The 20,669-nt window shown below is 43.0% G+C and overlaps 1 protein-coding gene across 1 annotated transcript; it reads right to left on the bottom strand.

The window, feature by feature from the left end:
* Positions 1–810: 810 nt before the first annotated feature.
* On the bottom strand, positions 811–12,537 carry cldn7a (claudin 7a). Its single transcript, XM_079579657.1, has 4 exons — positions 12,311–12,537; positions 5,179–5,343; positions 3,226–3,310; positions 811–1,412 (listed from the first exon to the last, which is right to left on the bottom strand). The coding sequence occupies exons 1-4, from the start codon at positions 12,531–12,533 to the stop codon at positions 1,241–1,243; spliced, it is 645 nt and encodes a 214-aa protein (XP_079435783.1). The 5' UTR covers positions 12,534–12,537; the 3' UTR covers positions 811–1,240.
* Between the last annotated feature and the right edge of the window lie 8,132 nt (positions 12,538–20,669).

Below are 20,669 nucleotides of genomic sequence, written 5' to 3'. Positions count from 1 at the left end.
GTAGCCCGCATTAAAAACCTCTTCAAAATCATGGGGTCGTCCTCCAAACGTTGCCATATCGGATTTGTAGAAATCTCTTTTGTGAATTTCACATGTAGTAATGCGGCCGCAGGTAAACAAACTACTGTAGATCCGGTAACCGAGCAGATCACTCCGCCGCTACATAGCTACAACCAGGAAGCTGAGGCTGCTCAAATATAAGTTATTTTAAATGCAAAATGGTTACATTTAAAAAATGATTCAGTCAACACAGACATTTATATGGTTAGTCTGGTGATATAAGTGATTTGCTTCAGGTGCACTGTGGGTCAGACTGTTTTTAATGCAGGCTACTAGTTACCATAGACATGCGCTAGCCTAGCGCTTGCCTAGCACCACTTAACTCTTCAAATATAAGGACTGCATGAATAAAAAAAAACGCTCTGGATAACTAGAAAATGAGGCCCTAAGTCAAAAATCCAGAAATATCCCTTTAAGGCAGAAACCTAGGCTACCACTATGTGAAAAAAAAATCCATGTTTTCAGCTGCAGAATCTCACCTTAAACCGTAACTTAAATATTAGTATTTTGGTCTTGGTAGTTGCAGACACACGACGCTACTAAAGATTATGCATAGTTACTGACGGCAACGTGTCATACAAGGGGGCGTGGCCTAGCCAAGGGGAAGAAAAGCTCTCATGGGAATCACAACTTTTCACTGGTTTTCTGGCGGACTACAAACATATTTTCCACACACCAATAAAGCCAAGCCAAAATCGGGTCCACGTGGATGTTTTTTCTACTGTAAATTGTTCAGTAGGAGCAGAAAAACGGCACTCGCTAGCATAACTCGGCTAACGTTAGCATATGTAGCATGAAGCTAGCACAGCTTCCTGCTTAGCATTGTCCGTTTTTTGAAGTATTTATGGCTCTGTATCTTTATTTGATAGAAAAATATATTCATAATTCAGCATTTGTTAAAGAAAAGGAGAAAGTTTATTTTTTTTCCTCTTCTTTGTTTTCCCCCTCTGGCTGCTTCGAACATGACCATATATGGGCATTTGCAAAGACGCAGTGGATGTTTCATTCCTATCTTGCTCCTCAGCCATAGACTAACATCGCCCCCCTGAACTCTAACACTTTCAAATTCTAGCACCGAAACACAAACTGTTGGGGGGGTTATCGAACAACTGTCCCATAGGAGTCCGTGTAGGAGGCCTTTAAGCGTAACAGTCCAGCGCAGCGGGGTTTGCGGGCGCTCTCAGACGTACTCCTTGGCGCTGCTGGGAGGTCCGGACCGAGCGGTGGACACGGTGGTCGGGTACTTGGACACCTGCTTCTTCCGAGGACAGGAGGACGCGAGCATGGTCCCGCCCAGGACGTCCAAGAGAGAGCCGCCCCACGCGATGAAGATGGCCGCGCCGAATTCGAACCTGGAGAGAAGAAGAAGAACGTCACCAACCCGGGTCTTATCTGACATAACACACCATTGTTTTCATCTCGTGAGATTTGTAGAAGTCACAGCGCAAGACGTGGGGAGTAGCACTCGTCTCCACTGTGGGATGGTTCAAAGAGAGAACCGTAACTCCGACTGAAGATCATGCTAGCGACGCATGCTAGCGACACATGCTAGCGATGCATGCTAGCGATGCATGCTAGCGCTATTTATTTCCTCGGAAAAGCGTAAGGAAAGTAAACGCGGAGTCGGTCCTGTTCATGCCTGGCCAGTGTTGTTTGTGACTTGCAAAGGGGCCGAAAATTCCCGCACATTTCTGGAAACTTTCAATGGGAACTTTGACTCGAACATTTTGAGAATGTTCAAAATGATGAATGCTGAAATAAACTTTTTTTTTTTTTTTTTCGTATTTTCCGTGAAATAGACAAACTACGCTTTTGAATCATGGAACATGCATCTGATTAATGTCACCACATGACCCATAGAAGAAGTGTGATGCCCCATGTAGTTATGTCAGAACATATCACAACTTTCCTAAACCTAAATCTGCTTTATACTCTAAAGCGCTGGGAGAAACAGCAAAGTTTTATATAATGGTTTTGTTTTGTCACACTGAGGAATTAAATTCACCTGTCTCTGACTCAAATCATGACAGACGCTGAATATTACAGTAGGAGGAGTCACTGGGCGGGGCCTGTGTCTGACACAGAGCTGTGTTAAACAGAACAATCTGTACAGACTGACACATGGCACAAACTCTTTTAACAATGTGAGAATGTACTGTATCAACACACTTGGTGAATACACAGATGGAAACAAACATGGAATGAGTTTATTCCAAAAGAAACTGCTTTTTAGTTGTGTTAATTACCTGTTAATTCCCATTATTAATTCCCCTGTATTGTCTGACAGAGATCCTTGTTGCTGCGAGAGGAGGCTCTTTCTGCGACTACTACTCCTCAATATGAAACACAGACTGGGATCATTGGTGCAGTGTCCACCCGCCTCAAGATGGCGCCCTAAGGAAGGTTGTTTTGTTGGCTGTTACGCCATCTAATGCAAGCAGCACTTGTGCCGCGGTCATTGAGGTTCTCACAAGTGGCAACGAGGACGAGAGTGACGCCCATGGTGACACCACTTCTACTGGTGACGACATGCGTTAGCCAGAATGGTGGTCCCAAGCACAAGTCCAGTATTTCTCCAAAAAAACTTCTTTTGGCCACTGCCACTATGACAAACAACATCCCCGCCAGGTCAGTGGGATTTGCTCTTTTCAAACAGCTCCTTCCATCTATTTTCTAATTTTGCACCTAATGCTAACCTCAGAGCCTCCATGTTGTTCTGCCTAAAATGCCACAGTTAGCATTTGTATGCTAAAGCTAGCGGGAGCATGCTAACGCTAATGAAAAAGGCTGGGTCAGAAACTATGATAGAAATACGTAAATGTAGCCAAATAAAATAAAATTGGCCACTGCTGTAATGATCAAATCACTTTATGTGAGTTGTTTATATTAATGTAACCTAAAGCCTGTCATGTACCCAAGGATATTTAGTGTAGAAAAGATCCTTGTTAAATGCTTATCGACAGATGCAATTGATAATGGATCTGTAACATCGTGACAATAAAATAGGACTGTATTGATCTTAAAATGGAGAAAAGAAACGCTGAGGGCATCAGTAATGTTTACTTTTTAAACGTCACCTTTTTTTTAAGAGTGGATTGAACCAAATGGACGTGTGGTTTTTCATGTCATGTTGGAGACTTTTCCCAGTGATGGGACAGGACTTACTTGGTGTTGACCGGAGTGTACGGGTTGTAGAACGCTCGGATCACGTTGTGGGCGAACCAGGAGCAGGCCACTATACAGCACATGCCTGAGAGGAGGAACAGAAAAACAAGGTCAGCGAGCGCTCTGAAGTCCCACAGCCTCAAAGAGAGAGTCCTTCAGATGCTCTGCCCTGACCGCCCTGACCACCCTGACCGCCCGAGACCACATCTGAGCAAAGAGAATTGGATAAAACGGGCAACTTTCCAGCGAAAAAATGGGGTGAATTTCAGCCAAAAGAATCAGAATCTTGGAATTTTTGATGAACCTGTGCAGTTAAATTGGTTGAGCTCGGCTAAATGAGCGAAATAAGGGACAAAGAAAGGCAATAAATAATGTCATATATTATTGTTTGGAAAATATGATGTGACAAGGGAGTTTGTATTCAGATGCAGAGCTAGAATTACTGCACGGTTCTTAGACTCTCGACGTGACAGTGGGTAAGAATCGGTATAGGATCAGGAAATGTGCTTTTTTCCTGCATTGTTCGAGTCATATGAGGAGTTCCAGTAATGTCCCAGGGAGGGTTAACCACAAACTTCTAGTTAGCATTCCATCTTCTAAAAAGATAAATGTGTTATGATAAGTCCGGGAGCAGGACCACACCTCTCTGTCCCGTAAATGCCTCCCGGTCCCTCTCGATATCACTTTATTATGATTCTGTGGTCCAAATTACTGTTTGTGTCTCTGGATCTGCATAATACTTAGAATTCAGCATTTAAAAAAAAAAAAAAGTAAAGCAGTGAGTGAAAGAGCGCGTCATCTGAGGGGACTCCACACGCGATTGACCAGTGGATGGTATATTTGCTTGAATTTGGCTTATGAATGTGTGTAAGCCCACCTATGTAGATAACGGGTCACTTAATCAATAAAGCTAGATTTACATTGAAATTGTAAATTATCCACCAGTTTCCGGGTTTTTTGAGTCATTTAAAGGAATTGTGCCGAAACGAAGGCCTTTTAAATGTCACTGAAAAGCATTACACTTGTTTCACTAAGGCATTAAAGGAACAGGCCACAGTTTTTTACATACTGAAATATGTTCTTACCTGAGCTTAGACGAGTTGATGCGTACCTGTCTGGTCTTTGTGCGTTCCCTCAGTCACGCAAAAATACCAAAGATGTTTTTGGCATTTGGCCTCTCCAAATGTATTCCCAGAGCTCCAAACGGGGATGAAGTTGGAAGCTACCACACTCTTCCACACGCACAAAGACCAGGTACGTATCAACTCGTCTAAGCTCAGGTAAGAACATATCTCAGTATGGAAAAACGGTGGCCTGTTCCTTTAAATCAACATTTCTTGGTGCAAAACACATGCAACTGCAGTATTTATTTTGCCCATTTTACATAATTGCCCAATTTGTCGAATAGCTGCATTTCCTTCCATTCCTCGGCGTAAACCTCTTAACCCCAACCCGAACCCAGCACATTGTCTCCAGTTTGGCTATACCCAGATCTAAAAGCTTCTCGAACAAAGCGTCAAAACAGCGACGAAAACGAGAAGTACAGAGCGATAAAAAAGGACAACAAAGCAACAAAAGAGCACAACTAAAAAGCATCAAAGAGCCAGGGGGAAAAAGCGACCACGAAAGCAACAAAAATGACAAAAACACAGCATTCAAATGAGACGTTACTCTGGCCTGTAAGCTGTGAACTCCAGTCGAGAAGCTTTTAGATCTGGGTAAAACTGACCTGGAGAAAATGCACTCAGCTAAGAGGTTAATCTAAAGTTTCCCATATAAAAAGTTGCCTAATGCACCTTTAAATGCAAATTGTTGATTTAAACTGGACTAAAACCGGGAAGAATTTGATGATTTGACAAAAACGACCTTACATTTTCTTTACAGACTTTACACTCAATGAAAACATGAATAGGTGTTAGGAAGTGGTAGCATTAGCAGCATTAGCAGTCTCACCTCCCACCAGCAGGATGATGCCCCCGGTCATGGCCACCCTGGACTTGCGGATCTTGTCGCCGCCTCCACACGTGGTGCACTTCATGCCCATGCAGGACACGCCCAGCCCCGCGATGGACACGATGATCCCCACGATCATGAGCGCTCGGGTGGCCTGCAGAGAACCTGTCGAGGACAAGGAGAAATGGATGAATTTGAAGCAGAATCTTGTGTTAAGTATAGTTCCCGTGAAATGTTTGTGTCATATGCACTTTAAGTAGAGCCCTGGGGACCACATGACCAAATGTAACTGCTCTGATAACAACAGGGAGTAAGAAGAATGTGGGTCTTTCCTGGAAGTAAAACCCAGGAGACAGTGTGACCCGCACGAACAAAGCGCCCGGGCCCCTCCGCTGTCAGGCGCCGTTTGTCACCCCTCCCTCTTGTTCCCGTCATAGATCACCTCCCTGTTTATCCCCGGGTCCACCTAGAACCAGCCTGTGCCGGTCCAGCCCAAACCGACGCACATGCAGCGAACCGGTCGGTCGCACGGGAAATGGAATTTTCGGGGGCCTCTGCTTTGGCAGTTACGGCACATTGTTTAGGAAAGTTAATCAGATTCATTTATAGATTTATATCTTTGGATTAAATGGCACTGGAGCTTTCCTTTCCAGTTTAAAAGTTTTACTGTATGTAAAAAATACATCTAAGTACTTAATCATTTAAAAACACCTTTTTTTTTCCGCCCAGCCCTACACACAATGGCAAACCCTGTTGAATTGCAATTGTTATATTATTTCTTAACTAATAAGGGAACATGTTACACATACCCTACGTCAGGGGTAGGCAACGTCAGGCCCGGGGGCCAAAACCGGCCCTCTATCATCAAACTCTGGCCCTCGAGATGATTTTGAGAAATATTATGACTCAAATTGTAGATCAAATGCCTGGTAAAGTACTCTAGAAATGTTCAAAATACTGTCAATTCCTAAAAATGTCCCTTTTAGGCCATAATCCTAAAAGACTACTCTACGAATACTAAGAAATTACTTAAATCTACTTGAATTAAGAGATTAAATCTAAAGATTGAGTGGATTTGGTCTGGCCTTAAAGCAGATAAAACCTATTCTTGCCAATGGAACAAGCACCATTTTTTTTTTCTTAATTCAGATTATTTTGTATAATTTAAGTGAATAATACATATTTTTTACAAAAAAATTAATTTGTTTGATTTCCAGTGGGATTTCTATTTGTTCCATTGGCATTGGTGTTTTTATCTGATCTTAGATTAGTTCAAACCGACTCAAATTTAACATAAAAAACCCTTTATCTAAGTGATTTTAAGTCATTTATCTAATTTACGATGGACATTTTTCCAGTATATGATACTGGTACAACACTGGCATATGTAGAAAGTGATGATTTACTTCAATTGCTTCAATTGGAGGATCCGGCCCTTGGTCTTTTGACGATGAAGAAAACCGGCCCTCCACCGAGCAAACTTGCCTCCCCCTGCCCTACATCAATACAGACACTTTTCTTCCCATTTTCTGACCGCTGTCACAGTCTGAACCTTCCTAAAGTCCTAAAACCTTTGACTGGGTTATCAGTGGGTCAATTTCCCTCAAGGCCCAGAACAACACCATTTCAACCTGAGAAGACTCACAGAAACAGAGTGGCGTTTGGAAGTTTTATTGGCCATGAATCGTTATTGGGGCTCAGACCTGGGCATTAACGATTTGAACCATTGCGATGATGAATGTTGGACAGAATCTTCCCCCTGGAGCCCGGACACTGGTGGGTGGCAGAGGATGAGACCTGGGGAGGCCAGCTGACAACGACGAGCAGAGCCGAGGAGAGGCCAGGTGGAGGAGGGGCGGAGGAGGGTCACCGCACAGCTGGGAAATGGCCGAACGATGGACGGTTGGAAAGGGACCCTGGGCAATGAAATGGCTGAAGCAGGAATGAGCACCTGCGGTGATTGGCTGTTGCGAAGGTGTGGCTTGAGAAGGGGCTGTGATTGGATGATTGGTGAAGAGCTGCCGGTGATGAGGCGATGAATGAACGTTGCAGGAAGGTTTTCCAGGTTGAATTTGCGCTTAAGCTTCATTTTCCTCAAGGCCCAGAACAACAACATTTTCCTCAAAGCTCAGTGCTTCTGGACTCAGATGGACGTGACATTGGCAGGTTTTGACATCAGATGCTGGTGCAGGGTCATGAACGCATGTTATTAGCATATTGCAAAGGCTGCAATTATTTCAAGCAACAGAACATCCTGCCTGTGTGAGTCTGTGTATTGCAACTGGTAGATCAAGGTCAAGGGATATATTGGGGAAAATCCGCCATAATCTGATGTTCTAAGGCAACCGTTCCACAAAACTAGTGTTGGTCAGAGTGGACAATGGCCTGACACTCAGTATCCCCTCGCTTTCAGTTATTCATCTAACCATCTCACCTTCTCAGATCACGGAAGTTCCTGAGGTTCACAAATCGTTTCACTGCATGTGGCTCATGGTTCTTTTCCAAACCGTTCTTCAGCAATGCTCAGAAAGCCCCATGAGGAAGCCACCATTTAGTCGCCTGACGGTGAGATACTTTGTGTAGTCACAGTTGCCCTGGGGCAAACTGACAGACCAAGGAACAAATCCACAACAGAGATAAGAACTGGCTTCCAGTTTGGCAGCATTGCTGATAGAACTTGTTTTTTTCTTATGTCACTCTTGTTTAACCGTGTGAAAGTGATATTGGCGGCGGCGCAAGTACAGCTTTTACAGTAGAGAACCGTAACCCAGTGCTACATTTACGATAAATGATCCCCGTGACCCTGTGGGGGTTGTCTATGGGGGAGATTCCTGACGGTGCAGAGCAGTTCCCATGGGCTCCTACCCTCTGAGGAATAGAGCATGTTCTGTCATATAAAAGTGTTCAAGCTTTGCCCGGCCGTCTGCAATTGATCATCATAGTTTTGTTTAACATGTACAAAATACATGACCATGCGTTGTTTTTACTAGTATCAAAGTTGACTATCTTTAGGCAATACTTAGGGTTCAAGGCAACAGGGAACTTTTGGGCTGAGCGATGGTCACATATATATAGCGCCTTTCTACCTGCTTTAGGCACTCAAAGCGCTTTGCATCAAGGAACCTGTCACCCATTCACACTCCAGTGTACGTAGACACTGGAAGCAAGGTGGTAGAAGAGCCTTGCCCAAGGACACAACGACAGTGTGCACCTGTGGGATTCAAACCGCCGACCCTCCGATCACAAGACGACCCGATCTACTCTCTGTGCCACCGTCGCCCCACTACTCCAGAATGATCATGAAGCGATATTTTTGCAAACCATCAGAAATGGGCCAATATTTGCTGTATGCACATTTCCATTGCTTTGTTGCTCAAAAAGAGAATTGTCCTAAACCGGCTACAAAAAGGCCTTTTCAATTCTTCCCTAATTTTCCCACAATTTTGAAAAGTTATCCCTCCCATGTCTTGCCCTTGGAGATCAACTACATTTTTGCACATCTTCCAATGGAACATCCTACTGTTGTAGCATTAGCCGTGTTGTTTACATGTGAGTGGATTAGGCTCTGAAGTTGTAACATCCCAGTGGGAAATGACTGACTTCTTGAAACTGTACTGACTACTTGCTACTATACTGTAACTGTTGACCTCTTTGTAATCAGAGAAGTATAACCGTTCATTGGGAATCAGAGGGTCACACATTTCACTGAAGTGCCCGCTTGTGACATCTTTTGTAAAAAGAATTATGCTAATTGATCATGCAACTGGTTTAGTACTAAATTATGTTCCTAATGCAAGTGTGGAAATGTTCGAGTATTCTCTAGAAAAGTTATTCTAAAAATGGTTGACCTAATAAAATAACACGCTGTTGGCAGTTCATATGGACTTAAGAAAGATTTTTCAAAAAAGGTACAGGGTACATAGATCGCAAGTAGATTATCTCTGTCCTGATGCCACCTCATAAAACAGTTGGCCTTCCAAGTAACACTAGGCCTAGATCACTAAAGCAGGTGTGAAAAGACTCTAATCTAGACCTAAATGTTACTAAATAATGTCTAAACTGGGTGTAAACCAAACACAAAGCATAAATGCCTATACCAAAGCATGCTCTCTACATTTGAAGATGACCCTGAGTAAGAGCTGAAGGAGCCCGAGGGCGTTGGTTGCATGGGGCTCATCAGTTTTGGAAACACAAAGACCATCTGATTGGGATGGTAAATGGTCACATTTATAAAATGCTTTTCTCCCATAATGTGGCGCTCAAAGCACTTTACATCAAGTCACCTCCCACCCGTTCACTCTCAGTCACACCAGTAGCAGACACTGGAGGCAGGGAGGGTGAAGTGTCTTGCCCAAGGACACAATGAAAGTGTGCACCTGCGGGATTCAAACCACCTCCTAATGAGGTGTCAGACCTATTTGATAAAGCTTTTGAGTGATCACTGCAACTATGGGCCTTAAGCAGGATACATACCTAAGCTGTTACTGGAAGCATAGCAACTATTGCACACACTGAAGATGGGCTGACCTGGGGTTCGAACCAACAATACAACTTTTATTTGGTGAGTTTCTTGAAAATCATGTGACAAAATCTCTACCCACGGCCATATTGACCTTGGTGACTGCACTAACCCAGAAGTGCTCTTTAAGAACCCAACTTGATTATTGTAAATTAGAATAGAGAAGCATTAGCTGACACACCCTCCTGGCTAAATGATAAATGCTAGCACTGAAGGTCATTAGGCTGCAATTAATTAGCCTGATGACTTTTTTGTTAGCCTCAAATAGAAGCAGCGCTGCGTACATTAGCCATATTAGCTTTTGTAGAACTTTTAAAAGACGACAATAGCCTTCAGCAAACCCATGATTGATCACAATGGACGTCTGAAGCTAGCAGATGGTGGTGGTAATTATGGAGAAGCTAATCAACTGCTGTAGTTAACTGTCAAAGCTGACTCAGCACACACAGAGGTGTCCAGCCTTCCCCCGCTGTGTGCTACTCTTACGAAAATAATTTTGGGAGCTACGTGGAAGGTGGTAGAGAGCTTAGAGTATGGGGACTGCAACCTTCAATACATACTCTTACTGACACCTAATAAGATAGTATGATGATAAATACAGATCTTAATTATGTTGTCTGTGTTTCATTATGTTCAGCGTCTTGTCAACTTTGTAGTATTGTTATTGGTCAAGAGAAGCTGCCAGACTTAGCTATTCCTGTCCCAACAACACTATGAGGCTGGCAGGTTTCATGAAATGACACAAAAACCAAGATTGTACATCAAAACAAAGAAATGCTATTTTGCAAATGTTCTCACTTGCCCATATGCCAGTATTGTACATCATGTATGGCTTTAATGGGTGACTGCCAAGGAATTTTAAAGGAACAAGCCACCGTTTTCAAATACTGATGTATTTTTGAGTTGATGCGTAGCTGTCACGTGCGTTCAGTCACGTAAACAGTGAAGTTAGAAGCTACCAAGCTTGTTCCATGTTTTCCTTATTTAAATATGGTTACATGAGCCTAGTAATGTTACTACGCCTCGCAATATAGTTCCCCTTTTATCCGCTTTGAAAATCGACATTGTTTCATTTTGTGTAACTATACTTGGATTGTGTAAAGGCTCACGTAACCATATTTAAATAGGGGAAACGAGGAAGAGCTTGGTAGCTTCTATCTTCACCTCCACTATGGGCCATCGAGGAGAGGAGGAGAGGCTAAATGCTAACGCCCTCTGTGCCCTGTTTACATGACTGAGCACACGTGTAAAGACCAAACAGCTACGCATCAACTCGTCTAAGCTCAGGTACGAACATATCTCAGTATTTCAAAACGGTGGCCTGTTCCTTCAAAAGGCACTGCATTTTTCACATTTATAGAATGTTTAAACGGACATTTAATCTCGGATTTGTGCACAGATATTGCTCAAAATCATCTCGAGGGCCAGAGGTCCTATGATGGAGGGCCGGTTTTGGCCCCCGGGCCTGACGTTGCCTAACCCTCATGTACGCTAATACATGACATGCACGTTTCACGCCCGTGAACAGCGCTGACAAAGTGAAGCAGGACCCGATTGTGCGTCTGTCTTACATTGTGAAGGTGAAGACAATGCAACAAGTTCTGCGTGTGTGTTTTTTTTCATACCCTGAGGTGGAAAAAAAAATGTTTCACTCAACAACAACAACAAAAACAAAAAGTCAGGTACCCCAGTTTTAGGGACTTACTACAAACCTATGAATGGTTTTAATTAGGGCTGAAACAACAAATCGATTAATCGACAAAAGAATCCATTATGGATCGTTATCTGGTAAACACAGCCTAATAGAGCAGCTAGCGCATGTAGTGTTTTGTAAATTGTGAATTTCATGAATGTGTCTGTGTCTTCTACAAACGCTCACTTCAGCTTTACTCCATCCAGGGGCGGACTGGCCATGTGTCCATTCTGGAAGAGCACAGAAGGGCCACTGGCTCTAGGGCCACCGGTCCCGCCTCAACTTAGCCTTACCCAAATCTAAAAGCTAAAAAGAAAAGCATCAAAATAGCGAGAAAAAGAGGAAAAAAACATGAGGAAAAACACGGACAAAAAAAACTACAAAAACGAGAGAAACAACAAAAAATGATAGAAAAAATAATAAAAAAACAAAACAAAAATATGACAAAAATGCGGCGACGTGACGAAACGTTTCCGTCCCTTTTGTAGGTCTTAGCTTTCAAATGAGGCGTTACATTGTCAAGCTTTTAGATTTGGGTAAAGCCCAGTATAAAAAAAAAAACATGAATCTAAAAGGAATTCCGTGGAGTATGGTGTACCACAAGGTTCAATTTTGGGACCGCTATTATTTATTATTTATATTAATGATTTTGCTTCTGTTTCTACGACCACCTTTCCCGTTCTTTTTTGCTGATGATACCAATCAAAAAAGAGTCCAGGGCTGTTTTCCCAGTCCCAGTCCGCCCCTGACTCCATCAACATGTCCACAAACAGAATCCCTTTAACAATCGTTCGTCTTAATAAACCTGCATTTGACACAAGTATGTTTCATGTAAGGAAAAGAAAAACAAAGACAGTGCCCATGAACGGGGCCGCCCACACACATCACAGAAAAGTCTCCAAAAAGTCCGCGCTACTCACTGTCGAGCTGCAGGATGGAGTCGTAGATCTTGCACTGGAGCTGCCCCGTGCTCTGGAACGCGCAGGACATCCACAGGCCCTGGTACATGGCCACGGCCGTGATGATGTTGTCCCCGATGTACGCCGACATCTTCCACTGCGGCAGAATAGTCCCTATGATGAGCCCCGCGATCCCCACCAGCGACATGAAGAAGCCCAGCAGCTGGATCCCGGAGTTCGCCATGATGTTTCCTCGTGTTAGGGGAAAGGTCAAAAGTTTTTTTTTGTCTTCCGAGCGCGGCAGGAGAGATGCGCGGAGAGGAGGTCAGAGACTGTGTTGGCCAGTGCGCGCGGGGAGCGGGAGTATTGGTAGTAGAGAGAGAGAGAGAGAGAGAGAGATGCTGCGTAATTTGGAACACGCCCCCCTTTTTACGCACGGAGATGGAGACTTGAGTGGAGTCAGCGGTGATGGGAAAGGCTCAAGCCTCAACTGTGGCGAGAATCGGTAAGTCATGAACTATTTTAACCTCTTAATCCCCACCTGAGCCGAGCACATTGGCTTTTTCCAATATACATTCATCTCTTACGGTTAATGTATATAAATGTAGCTTGAATGTCACGTAAGTGGAGGGGAATGCACTTGGCTCTTTAGATCTTATAGGCCTTAAATACTACCTTTACTACTGAGGTAGTTTAAGTAGTGTAGTAGTTTTTTTTATTTTATTTGAGCAATTAACATGTTCTCTTTCTCCAGAGTTTCACAATCATACAGTTAATGGAAGCTCAAAGGGAGTCGACTGAAGCAAAAGCTTAGAAGTGCCGACCCCTTGTTCATGTACATTACATGTGCAATTCACGATGCTACAGTTATACATTACTTTTACATTTACCTTAAATAAACAAAGTACAATTCTTTCTGAGTATTCTATATCAGTGTCAGTACACAATTATATACCTATATGTATTTGTGAGTTGTTTTATCCTACTGTTGTTACAATTGTCAACATAGGATCAACAGACTTTAGCAGCACTGGCAAACAAGGAGGTTTTACCATTTCATATCATTAACACAGCATGCTAATAGAAATAAAAAAAAAGTAATAAATGTGATTGGTAGTTATTGTTATTTATCATAACAATTTTCATTTTTTGTCATTATCAGTGAATGTCCGATTTCATATTATAGTCATATTGGACTTTATATTCTGCCATCTTGCCACTTCCTTGTTGTCATTACTATCCACTATTTGTTATCGATATTGGATAAATGACATGTCCAATTTGTATACCCTATCTAGTGAGGTGGTGTTAAAAAGCCAGAGTGTGTAGTGGCCTGTTGAGAGTGGGTGTAAGCCCCCAATCAACAAGTCCCCACCCAGCTGCACTGACTAGTTGACTTGGTGGATGATGTTTACCTCCTTTACTGTGTGATGTGTTAAAAGGACGAGGCTTTTTGTGCCTGTCGTGATCCATATCTCGCCCCTAAGTTACTATTGTGTAGTTTGAGTAGTTATAGCAATGACAGCGGAGCAACAGCAGCAGTTAAAGTGTTGCTTCTATAATTTGGACAACTTTATGGTAACCAATTGAAATCTTTCAATTTGAACTTGAATTGACTTGCGATTAATCGGCAAAATTATATATATATAAAAATATGTACACACATATATACATACACACATACACATATATATATATACATATATATATACCTGCATACACACACATATACATACATATTTATCTTATCTTATCTTATCTTATACATTCATTGTAATGACTTTTAAGAGCAAGAACCATTTCTGTGTATTTCCTTTTAAATTGTTGATTTCCATTGGCAACTTATTCCATAATCTTATTCCAGATACCGAGACGGAAAAGCTTTTTCTTGTTGTCTGTATAAACATAGACTTGAAGCGCATTTTATTTCTTAGTTTTATTAACACCTTCATTTTCAATAAAAAGCATTTAAATATTTCCTGGTAACAATTTGTTCTTGGCCCTAAATACCACCTGTAATGTTTGAGAGGAAACTCAATCTGAAAATTGAAGCAATCTTGACTTAGGTACTTTATGGATAGACAATGTTTTACTATGTGGATGTCATGGCAACGTGTAAACAAGCAGCAACCTCCCTCTCCCTTGGTACAGCTGCGTTTTTGCCTTTTTTTTGTGTGAACTGCATCTGTGGTTTCTGTGTTCCACATTGCTTTACTGCATGTTTTTACAGTTTACGTCTTTTCCGTGCTTTTGTTTGAGGTTCGGTGGATTTTTTTTTTTTACTGCCAAGACTCCAGCACAGTGGAGGCGTCACAGGAGGAGCCACGGGAAGCAGCAAAAGCGACAAACTAGGAGGTATCCGGGCAAGATTCACAGCTAAGCCACACATGTCTTCGATCCCTACTACTGTCTAAAGGACGTTCACTGGAGTATAAAACAGACAAACTGCTAAGCTCTTCCCAGAAGATGGTGAAAGACTGTTGTGGAGCGGAGGGAGCTGCGCAGGAGGAAGAGGAAGGAGAAGGTGGAGCTGACCAGTGCAGGACACCACGCTCTGAAACAGGGACAAACTGAGGAGGCGGTGCAGCATTTCAGAGGGACAGAGGAGACTGAAGGCCAGCCAGCCGGGCTTCCTCCGGTTGCTACGGTTTCCCGACCTCCATAATGGTGGTCAGGCTGGCGCACAATGGCAGCGCGGCCCAGTCGCAGCGGCTCAGGACTAACACCTGAACAAACTTCGTAACGTTCATGTGTCTAGTCGTGTTACAGTGTCACTTTTAGGGTTCATTTTGTCAGACACTGGGGTTAGAGATGTTGAAATCTTTACCTTTACATGAAGTATCACCTCGTCATGGTGGATGGTGTTGGGGCTCCGTTTCCTGATTTCTCTGACTTCTGTAGTTCTAGCCGCCATTTTGAACACCACTGGCTAATGCAACAGTATCTATCTGCGTCTCAACTAGTTGAATTCAAGATGCTACATCAACAAATTGCACACTTTAGCAGATGAGCTGAACAGATACACAATGAAGATCGAAACCGTGGGAGTTTATCCTTATAAACTGTCTGGAGATTTTTTTAACGGCACTTAAAACCAGTGACAGTTCGCCGTATCTAACGTTTGCGGACATTTATGTGGTCTATAATCCCTCTCCATACACCGGTGAAGCCGGACTATCACTGCTTTATCTCAGGATGGGTGACGGGTGCCAAGATACATCAGGTGAAGAGGCGCAAAATGTTCTTAGTTACAGGAAGGGTAAGTAACAAATAAACGTATCTGGTTGCCTTTTGTGAACGTTAGCATGTGTCGGCACTCATCTCTCTCAAACAGTAAAGCGATGAGGGTTGTTATTTTGTTTTAGTCTACTATGAGTCGTGTTTTATCGATAGTTTATGGTTTTATCAGCTATGGATCAGGGTAACATTAACAAGCGAAGTGTGTTTACATTGCTCTCCCCAACGGACAATTCAGTCCGTGGGCGACATTTTAACCTCTTGCCCGCCTTAACCAAGCTAATCTACTCGAGACAGCCTAGCGTTTGTTTGTAGCCTAGCCTCGGTAGCGTTACAATGTTTCCGCATTGCTTCACTTACCTGGACCAAAGTGCTCACTGCAGTGCTGGGAGTCGGCCGTGAGTCCAGTGGTCTCTCCTGACGGCAGCTTCCATTTTTGTCGACGAACTGGGTCTTTAGGAAACTTGTAGAAAGCGAGTCCCAGTTTTGAGACAGGGTATTGCAGCGGTGTTCGGTGCTTCGGTATTCAAAATGGCGGCCACAACAACGCATGACGTCACAGGAAAAGCACGTATAGCTTCTTTTATCCAGCACTTGACTTTGTTGGTTTCAGATCCAACAAATCTGAAACCAACAAATACAATACAATGACAAATAACGAACTTATTCACTTACTTGCTACTTCTACTACTACTATTCCTACTACTTTAAATGAGAGTAAAAGTTTTGGCTGTGATAAATCTGGCTTATTTCAGCAGCGTCTTTTAGCTAATGTACCTCCGTCTGTCCAGATCGTCCCGGTGTCCTGTAGCTCCTCGTGTCCTGCTCCAGCTCCCTGCCTCCACTTCCTCCACTGCCTCCACTGCTGCTCCAGGATTTTTGGAATCGAGAAACTGTCTCTGCTTTGAGGTCCGCTAGCTATGCAAAGTTAACAGGTGAGGGCCACTCTGTGCGTGTTTGTCCTGCCCTTTCAAAAGCCCCCAACTGCTGAATGTCCAGACCTGCTTCTCTGTGCACAATAGACAGTCTGGCAAAGCATGTGCACAATTGCCATTTCGCTCTGGGATTCGGTAAATAGAATGTGGGAATGTGTTGCCAAACGTGAGCTACTATCTGAGATTCCCGCCACATTCCATGACTATAGCTCACTAATGGAGCCTTTAAAATGTAAAATACTGGAGTTATGGGTCACACATTTGGACACTACAGTGTTAGATGTATCACGTAGCTATCAGCAGTGACCCAGCAGCTTCATCGTTTCCATCTAATGTTAGTCTATAGAAAATGACAGTGCAGCGCCTTTCGGTCAGCCTCCATCCAACCATGATGTCACCTCCATGACGAGAAAGAATGTGATAATGATGGGATTATTACCGAAGGTAGAATCTCTCCGATCTCTTACGTAACCGGTGTTTACGGTCTGATCTTTATGTTTGTCCGCCGCCGCCGCAGCATCCTCCTCCTGCTCGCCCGCTCGGTCCCACGGTTAACCTAGTGCTGCACAAAAACAATGCACTCTTTGTCACGTGGAGTTAACCCTTTAGGCCGCGCCGCGAGGGATTTGCGCTGAGCAGATCCAAACAATACAGAGGCTACATTATAGTGGGGGGGGGACAAAAAACGTGTGGCGCTGTCGTTGTTCTGCTACACAGGAGGATGCACATGTTGTGGAAGAGATTTAAAAGAACATCCAAACGGGAGATACAGATAAGGAATAACCAAGACTACGAGTAGGCATTTTATTCAACGTCTTGCTGATGATGCTCGTATTGAATCCCTGATGAGAGGAGGAGATAAGTTTTCAAAACTGAGAGAGAGAGAGGCCTACTGGTTCCAGAAATTTAGAGCTTTCCAACATCCAGGAGGTGCTGATGAAGATGTTTTGCTTTGTGAAGCTTCATACTTGTTTGTAATAGAGTAATATATCGCTTATAACTTTACCCCTGTTTGAAGCTATAGGAATATACTGAGAGAGGCCAAATGCTAACATCGTTTTGCATGACTGAGCGCACGCACAAAGACCAGGCAGGTACGCATCAACTCGTCTAATCTCAGGTAAGAACATATCTCAGTATGGAAAAACGGTGGCCTGTTCCTAGATATACAGCGGGAGGAAAAAATATGTGAACGCTTTGGAGTTTCTGCCTAAATTGGTCATAAACTATGGTCTGATCTTCATCAGAATTATAAGAATGATTATACAGTATCCCCCTCCTGGAACCGCTACCTTAACATGGTGGAGGGGTTTGAGCGCCCGAATGATCGTAGGAGCTCTGTTGTCGGGGGCTTCGTGCCCCTGGTTGAGTCTCCCATGACAAACAGGTCCTATAGGTGACGGGTCAGACAAACAGCTGTTCAGAAGCCCCTTATGAGAGACCAACAGGCCTGGTTTGAACCATGAGGCCGTCCTTCTGTTGACCCACCATCTGCAGGAGGAGTCAGAGGAGCTGGTGCAATGTGATTTGGTCAGCTCGGACAGCTGCCCCCACGACCCGGCAACGGAAAAGTGGAAGAAAATGGATGGATGGATGGATTAAACAGTGTCTGCTTGAACTAATACCACCCAGACAATTACATTTGATCATATTTTTATCATTATTTTTGTCATAACATGTAAACATTCACAGGACAGGGAGGAAAAAATAAGTGAACACAGGAATCTCACTGAAATGCAGCAGTTTTGTAAAGAGGAATGGTCCAAGATTCATCCTGATCGTTGTGAGCGTCTAATCTACAACTACAGAGAAGCAGTTAATGCTGCAAAAGAAGGATCAGCAGGTGTTTAATACAGGGGTTCACTTACTTATTCCAAGCTGTTGTGAATGTCTCAGGTCTTTCTGCACATTATCGTGATAAACTTGTGAATTCATTTCTCTATTGATGACATCACGCTGTCCAGGCCCTGAGGAACAAAGCAGCCCCACACCATGATTCTCCTGCTCCAGACCTCACAGTGAGGAGAGGGTTTGGATGTTGGTGCTGTTCCATTTATCCTCCACACATGACGTTGTGTGTTCCTCCCAAACTATTCAACTTTGGTTTGTGAAAGAGAACTGGAAAAATATACTGCGGACTGATGAACCCAAAGTTGAATTGTTGATGCCAGACCAGGGGGAGGCGAGGTTCTGAGGCTTTGGGAAACAACATCTTCTTCTTGTGAAATCCTGCAGCTTGTACATCATGAACTAGTAATACCATGAATAGGATAAAAACACAAACATAGTAGACATAGTAAAATAAGCAAATGCATAACACTGTCCTCTAAAAGACCTACTCCTGACCTGCTTTAAAGTCCTCATTCTCTTTCCTTTAATGGTCGTCTCTTGCCGTAGCTCATTCTCTTAGTCTTACTGTACCAGGCTTTAGAGAAGAACAATTGTGTCTTTGTTGCCGGGCAGATTAGGCTGGGCCTGAAGGAATCCCTCTTAGATACGGAGCCTGGAGAAGAAAAGCGAAGCACTGAGGGATGGGGAGGTCAGGGATGGGAGGAGGAGAGGACCGTGCAGCAGCGGAACCAAGGAAATGTAAAGTGCTAACTCAAACTTTTTTATGCTTCTCTTTCTGATTTCCATTCCTCAGTCATTACTTACACATGCCTATAGGTCTACAGCCCAACAGTGAGAGAATGTTATCAATTAAAGCTTTTGATTTTTTTTCTTTCCCTGAGATACTATAAACTAACCCCTAACCTAACTAACCTCGCTTTTTTTCCCTTTAAAGGGCTTGTCCAAAGTTTAAAAATGTTCAAATTAACCATTTTCCTCCCCCTACATGTTCCAGCCATGTCCTAATGTGTGGAATGAGCTCAGACCTGTTCACCACAACTGCACTGTCACTCAAAAAGTTGTTACTTCGGGTCCAAATGCCGTCATGCACGAGCTTAATACAGAAGGTGTAGTTACACGTATGACCTGAGGTGGCAGTAGTGAGTTTAAAATGACCAACTTGCATCTAGTCCCTTTAAAGGAACAGGCCACCGCTTCAACATACTAAGATGTGTTCTTACCTGAGATCAGACGAGTTGATGCGTCCCTCTGTGGTCTTTGTGCGAGCCCTCACTCACGCAAAACGACCAAAGATGTTGTTAGCATTTGGCCTCTCCCAGTATATTCCTATAGCTCCAAACAGGGGTGAAGTTGGAAGCGACCAGGCTCTTCCACGGGCACAAAGACCAGCCGGGTATGTATCAACTCACGGTATGGACGAACGGTGGCCTGTTCCTTTAAGATTTTAGATTTGGACAAAGCCAAACTGGAGAAAATGCGCTCAGTTCAGGCCGTAACGTAATCAAATTGATTACAACCACGACTTTTTTGTTGCGTGGCTTCTTCATCTTCTTTTTGTTTTGTTTAAAGGGACTAGATGCAAGTTGGTCATTTTATACTCACTACTGCCACCTCAGGTCTTACGTGCAACTGCAGGTCCCTTTAAAGGGCCTGTCCGAAGTTTAAAAATGTTATGTTTGAAGTGAATACTCCACCAGGCAACTACACTGCGTTCCAAATTATTATGCAAATGACATTTTTCTAAGATTTTCTAAATTGTCAACTCAAATGAGAGTCAGCATAATTTTCAAGTCTTTGACTGGTAGAGGATCATTTAAATGTGGTTGAAAAAATTGTGTGCACTGACTCATCCACAAATCTCTTATCAGTATGATGATTACGCTTAATCTTTCATGAAATATCGAAGGTTTTCACACCTAGACCAAGGCATTCAACTATTTCACGCTTTTCGTCAGCAGAGAGACCCTTTTTCTTTCCCATATTGCTTGAAAATGATGATCTGGTTAATAAAGTGGAACATCCTTTTGCAGTAGTTTTTCCCTTAACTGGGCTTAACCTGAAAACTAATCATCCCAGGTCTCTGAGATTAATGTCAGTGATTCAAAGAGCCCCGAGACACAATACTATCCAAGAGTTTCATAAAAAACAAAACATTTTTTTTTTACCTTTTTGACACAAAAATACAATTTGCATAATAATTTGGAACGCATCAGGTAATACTTATACTACCTACTAATATAACCAGCTTTGAGTATTTAGGTCATATTATACGACCACTCTTTTACCCTGAATCATTTCCAATACAAAAGTGTCTTCATAAGGTTATGTATAGTGTACAATCAGTAAAAGCACCTATA

This window comes from Gobius niger, assembly GCF_951799975.1.
Source record: "Gobius niger genome assembly, chromosome: 21".
NCBI classification, from domain to species: Eukaryota; Metazoa; Chordata; class Actinopteri; order Gobiiformes; family Gobiidae; genus Gobius; species Gobius niger.
This window is presented reverse-complemented; position numbering and strand designations above follow the sequence as displayed.

What these genes read in the sequence shown, in the direction of transcription:
- cldn7a (XM_079579657.1), bottom strand. Translation starts at nt 12,533, where the DNA reads ATGGCGAACTCCGGGATCCAGCTGCTGGGCTTCTTCATGTCGCTGGTG. An exon ending in CTCCATCCTGCAGCTCGACA is followed by an intron (nt 5,344 to 12,310) that starts GTGAGTAGCGCG and finishes TGTCCTCGACAG; the next exon opens with GTTCTCTGCAGGCCACCCGA. An exon ending in CATCATCCTGCTGGTGGGAG is followed by an intron (nt 3,311 to 5,178) that starts GTGAGACTGCTA and finishes TCCTCCTCTCAG; the next exon opens with GCATGTGCTGTATAGTGGCC.